Source organism: Aplysia californica, unplaced genomic scaffold (genome assembly GCF_000002075.1).
Source record: "Aplysia californica isolate F4 #8 unplaced genomic scaffold, AplCal3.0 scaffold00069, whole genome shotgun sequence".
NCBI lineage: Eukaryota > Metazoa > Mollusca > Gastropoda > Aplysiida > Aplysiidae > Aplysia > Aplysia californica.
The window spans coordinates 576714-582469 of NW_004797339.1; the positions used below are offsets into that span (position 1 = coordinate 576714).

Sequence of the window (5756 nt, forward strand, 5' to 3'; positions counted from 1 at the left end):
GGGGGGGTAGGTGAACAGAAAATGTCAATCCATTAAGGAATAGAAAAATTGGCCAAAGTAAATTTCAACCCGTCTTTTTTAAAACAAGTTAAAAGCGTCTTTCGCGAATGTCATGGCGACCGAAATGTGGTCCTAAAGAGAATGAATACCCTGAATGTTCATGCTAGGTCAAGTTAGTTCTAAATATGGAGCTGAAGAGTTTTTGTTTAACAAAAATTTCACCCCTTCTTAGATTCTGACCCTAAGCTTCTCGGGTAGGCAAAGATTGTATATACACAGCGCCACAAAGGTCGTGTAATACTCCTTAAATCATAATAAAGAACTCTTCCTTCTTCAAATTCTGGTTATCCATAGCATCCTAAGAAAACCAAGAAGCTTGTGGAGACCAAAACTGTCTTGGTAAGGTTTTACTGAGGATTGTCGAAAAACAGGTCCAGGAGCTGCTCGGGGCACTCACCGGCCCCTCTCAGAAGGATAAAAATTAAAGACGAGATGCGAACATTTTAAGACTGCTCTTCATTAACATGCAAAAAATGAGTCCTCCAATTCTTGTCCTCAAACATTCGTTACAACAAAATAAATCATTACTGCCCGTAAAAGAGTCGCCACTATTTATTCTGGGGATAAAAGACTATTTTGTGCGCATCAAGTGTCAGCGCCCTGAAATACTTGGTTTACAGACGTGATAGTAAAGGATCCTATTTCTGCCTCCCCTTTTGCTCAGATTCTGCAGCGTCTTTTCTTTATTCTGACCTTCTCTACCTTCTCGAACATAAACTGCACGCTTACGTTAAAGAGCAATTCGCAGTAACTAATTACGCAGTGGACCGCTGGGGTTCTTCTATTGATCAATGTTTGCCCTTCATACCGTTTGAACGAAGAGAACAGCAAAACTTCGCCAACCTTGCTCAAAACTGAACGAGGGAATATCCGGGTATATTGTTTGACTACTTCAGCTCTTCCCAGCTTCCATTTGAGTTCTTTATTTTTATCCTTAGGCAAAATCGAAAACGCCCTCCCTCGCCTGCCTGTTTTAGCCCACGCGATGAGCAGAGTTGAAATACACTCCTTTTTTTCTGTCTACCAGATGTTGAAATTATGGGGCATACGTCGCCTACATGTAAACAAGAGGGTTCGTTCTTTCCGCTACATGTATGATGCCATCGCAAAGGGCCCGAAGTGAAATGCGAACGATAGAAAAAAGAAGGGGTGGACAAAAAAGAGAAACCCATACGTTTATCCTGTGACTCAGTTTACTTCCGCGATGTGACGTGATGGTGACGTATTAGGAAAACTGACACTGTGCGTGGGCCCGTTCTTATAAAAAGCGGGCCGTTTAACTATTGGGTACTCAACACCGGAGTCACAGACAGGAACAGTTCTATCACTTGAAAGAAACGTGTTTTAGAACTAGTATTTGTACCGGTGTCATTATAACCTGAAGCAAAGTCAAACGTTCGGAAGAAAGAAAAAGCAAGAAAGAAAGATATATTTAAGAAATTGACCATGGGAGGAGGACAAGTTGCCCTGCTGCTCCTGGGACTTTCATGGATGACGCTCGGGAGTGATGGTGAGTTGTTCACAGAATACTCATTTGTCGATATTTACACATTCCTCTTTTACTCTCCATTATTTTTTACATACAATTTATATTTATTTATTTAATCATTTGTTTATTGTTGTGGTTGATTTTTTTTCCTTTTCGTTGTTTTTTGTGTGGGGATGGGGAGGGGGGAGGTATTTCCTAAAAGTGCTTTATGCACGTCTATGCATTGCTACCTATATTTCCATTCCGCCATTGTAATGTATATTTCTATCCTGGGGCATAGCAGTCTTTTTCATTTTACTTTCCTTTTCCTCTTAGTGTGTGGCTTTGAGTAAATATTATCCATCGGAAGGTGCGACATATTATTTTGAACTTTCTGTAGTAACTTGACAATATTATTATCAGAACTTAAGGCTCATAAAGTGTACAAATATACACCCTATACAGTTCAATTAAAATGTAATTAAACAGTATTTTGCAGAAATATTTTTGTTTGGAAGAATGTGAAATTACATTTAGGATATTCATGGGAATATACAGATCCGTACCTTTGCTTCCTACGCGGTATGTTCCACTTATTTCTACACCTATCTTGATAACCCAAGTTGGGTAAATACTTGCCACACAGAGCGAAAGAGCGGTTTGTGAAATGGACAAACCAGGGAAAATTTGAGGTGCAAATGGGAGTGGGAGTCTAAACTATTTTCTTTCCTTCAAGATATCCCAACAGCACTCAAAGCTGCATGGGAACATCACGTTCTGTTTTCAAAACCAACTCTAATGTGCTGTATGGGGTGTTTACTTTGAGCGTTAATAGCAGTTAGAAAGCACCTACTTACTTCTCATTCAGTTAAGCATTGTATTGGACAAAAATAATCAGAAAGAACAACTGTTTCTTTTGAAAGCGATGTGTTCTTGTCGTCACCAAATTAATATTTTAGTAATGCTACGCCTATTTCCATATAAATCTAGTTATAATATGCTAGGTTTTAAACCTTGATGTCCTGTGTACAGACAAAAATTAGCCATGGGCCATCAACAATTTACGAGGCATGTAATCAATTATTGTACAATGGTAGAGCTGGAACCTACAGAAATTCCTTAGATGCACTGCATTTGATAAGACAACACAATGTTTTGTTTAGTTACTTTTCTTTCTCTTGGATTTTTCTCCAGCGTTTTCCCTTGCGTGTCGCCGGACCTGTCGCCCCGGCTACTTCCCTGACCCTATAACTTGCCAGTGCACGCCCGCAAGGATTGAGCAAAGGCCAGACAGCGGCTGTGGACTGTTGTGCAGAAACTTCTGTCCCTTCGGGAGAGTCTACGACTCTAGAGGGTGTCCTACCTGTAGCTGTAAACTCAACCCCCAGGAGAAGAAAGAGTGTAAGCCGTACTGCAAAAATCTGTGCTTGTACGGACGAGTCCACGACAGCGATGGCTGTCCCACCTGCAGGTGTAATCCGGCGCCGGCCACAACCGCAAGACCACGGCCGTCTGCTGTACCTGTGTGTCCCAGGCGTGGGTGTATCAAGAACTGCCCTAATGGGCGAATTAATGATAGTAACGGCTGTCCCACATGTGAATGTAAACCCACAGAACTACTCTCCAGACCTCGTTGCCCCACCATAACTTGTCGTAAGTTCTGCATTAACGGTAAGCAGCTTGACTCCATGGGGTGTCCTACCTGCAGTTGTAAACCATTCCAATCTCCCGTCTGTAGTCCTATAACCTGTAGAAAGTTTTGTCTCTATGGCAGGAGAAAAGACAGCAATGGGTGCGATATGTGTTCGTGCTTACCGCCCCTTGAGCCTCAACCTCTTTGTGGGCCCGTTTGTGAAAAATTTTGTACACATGGAAAAGTCACCGATCAGAACGGCTGCGAAACTTGCACCTGCAAATCTCGTCCGGACATACCCGCTGAGCCGTTTAAATGTTCCTCAGTTCGATGCAGAAAGTTTTGCGCATACGGCAGGGTTGTAGACCAAGACGGCTGCGATACGTGCACCTGTAAACCTTACCCCGTTTGTCCACGTTTGGCATGCTTTAACGACTGCCAGTTCGGGAAAGTTCTCGATCGTAACGGTTGTGAAACATGCGCCTGTAAATCAAGACCAGCACCCTTAGAACGCATAGTCTGCCCCCAAGTCGGATGCTTCAACCAATGTCCTTTTGGGCGCGAAACCTATAACGGCTGTCCTACTTGCACATGTAAGCCAGCACCATCTGTTCCTCTAGTGACCCCGAAACCCTCAAGGTGCGGGCGACTGTGCAGAAACTTCTGTCCCTTTGGCCGCGTCTACAAGAATGGTTGCCCAACATGCAGCTGCAAAGGCTTTGGTGACCTCTTCTTCAGCTAATGACTCATAATATAATGCCAACCTGCTGGAACACCATAGCATGTCGGCCTCTCAAGAAAGTAATATCTGAACCAAAAGATTGTTCAATTATTACTTGCAAAGACTAGTCATTTGATCCGGTTTTTTAAAATGTATATTCTGTTTTAAAATGCTTTGCTTACCGTCTACATATATCCCCATGTAATATACTGTTTTTAAAGAAATTCGAACAGTTGAGCTCAAAATGATACTTGAAAACACTTGCTAGGTAATGAATTTTCAGTCAGGGTTTCCTCAGATTGGAATAAAGGGTGGACAAGTTTGGGGGTTTTAATTCAAGGCGATAACAGCAGCTTGTGGTGTTTGAGAGAAGGACGGAGAGGAAGGAGTCATGTCATAATTCGTTGGGGGAACTGTACCTCAGACCTTTCAGTCAACATTAAACTGAAATATCTGATATTTGTGAATATGATATTTATTAATTTATTGAACATTGTTAAACATGAAATAAAAAATTCATGTTACATACTTAAATTGTTTTACTTGTCAGTGATTTTGTATAACTAGTGTAATTGAATACGTGATTTGGAAAGCCCAAACCTTTGCCCTTGTTTTATTTCTGTATCCGTTCGTTTTTCATGAAGCTGGTTATATAGATAGTTTGTGCATTTGTCCTGTTCAACATTTTACGTTAAGTTTGGTGAAAATTGCAATGTCTAATTAAATCGAGAAGGTTCTGTAACACCCTTAAGTACTCCCCAAGAGCTTTAGAGAAACACAAGAAGAGTAATGTCCGTGTGCCGTGACGTGGTTTCGAACTACGTGCTTCCCATTTACTTGGAAGTTCGAGGTTGTTTGGCACCCTCCTTAAAACCATATTCTCTATCAGTTTGGAGTCCTTCTGGGAGGATAAACAAAAACAGCCCCGAAGCAGTGTAACTGTAACGTATTTTAATTAATTATACAAGACGATATTTTTACAAAACACTGAAAAGACATTATTTAACGTTGAAGGCCTCTACCTCAGGCTTAGGTATCATCAGAAAATACTAAACCCGATGATTTGGCCAAATGACAAGATTTGAGGTCTTATGAAATGACAGCCATATACATACAGTCGAAAGCGTGAGGATTTGAGTCAGGTCTTAGCAAATTAGAAGATAAATGGGGGAAATCATGAGCTCAGCTCTCGCATCCACCAACGCCCCTCCTGGTATTCCGCTTTCTTAGAATTATAGTTCTATCCTTTCAAAACCTAGTTTGGAGACATTGGACGTAAAAAAAAAATTGAGTTTGACATGTCAAGCTTTTTCAAATCCAGTTCTTTGAATATATTGATAATGACTCCTGATAATGAGATTCAAGGTTGTACGATCAAGGTTACCGGTGTTAACATGGTGGCTGTGAGCAGCTGTGAAGCCGTTCATTGACCCAAAGGGAAGTAATGGAGAGAAATACATCAGAATATAACCTGCCCACAAAATAACCTCCCCTTGTGAATTTTGACGTTGTCACTTTAATAATTAATGTTTTGAAAGACTCGTTTATGGTTGTTGAGAGGTTTGTTTTACAAAATTCCAACACTTTGATACTTGTATTCATAGCGTTCTTACAGTCTGATTGAAAATATATACCCTGATTAATTGATAGAGAGATAGTCGATAGATAAGTGGGAGGAGGACGGCGTGCATATGAAGATAGGTGCTCGAGGGTGTATCATGAGTATGTATTTGTTTGTTTGTTCGTATGTGCTGGCAAGACAGCATGGGTGTGCAAGAAAGAGAGGAAAAAATAAAAATATAGTAACCGAGAGAGACGAGCGGAAAGGATTGGGGATGGAGAGAGAGAGAGAGAGAGAGAGAGAGAGAGAGAGA

General features: G+C 41.2%; 2 protein-coding genes across 2 annotated transcripts in view; one reads left to right on the forward strand and one right to left on the reverse strand.

Moving 5' to 3' along the window:
- The window catches only part of LOC101851482 (calpain-9), a gene marked incomplete in the record, with an annotated part of 78356 nt that overhangs the window by 33998 nt on the left and 38602 nt on the right, over positions 1-5756 (reverse strand).
- LOC101851855 (cysteine-rich motor neuron 1 protein) lies at positions 1504-4411 on the forward strand (the record flags this gene model as incomplete). The annotated part of the gene is given in 2 exon segments (XM_005093760.3): positions 1504-1570; positions 2723-4411. Coding segments are annotated over 2 exon segments (1245 nt in total). The 3' UTR covers positions 3904-4411.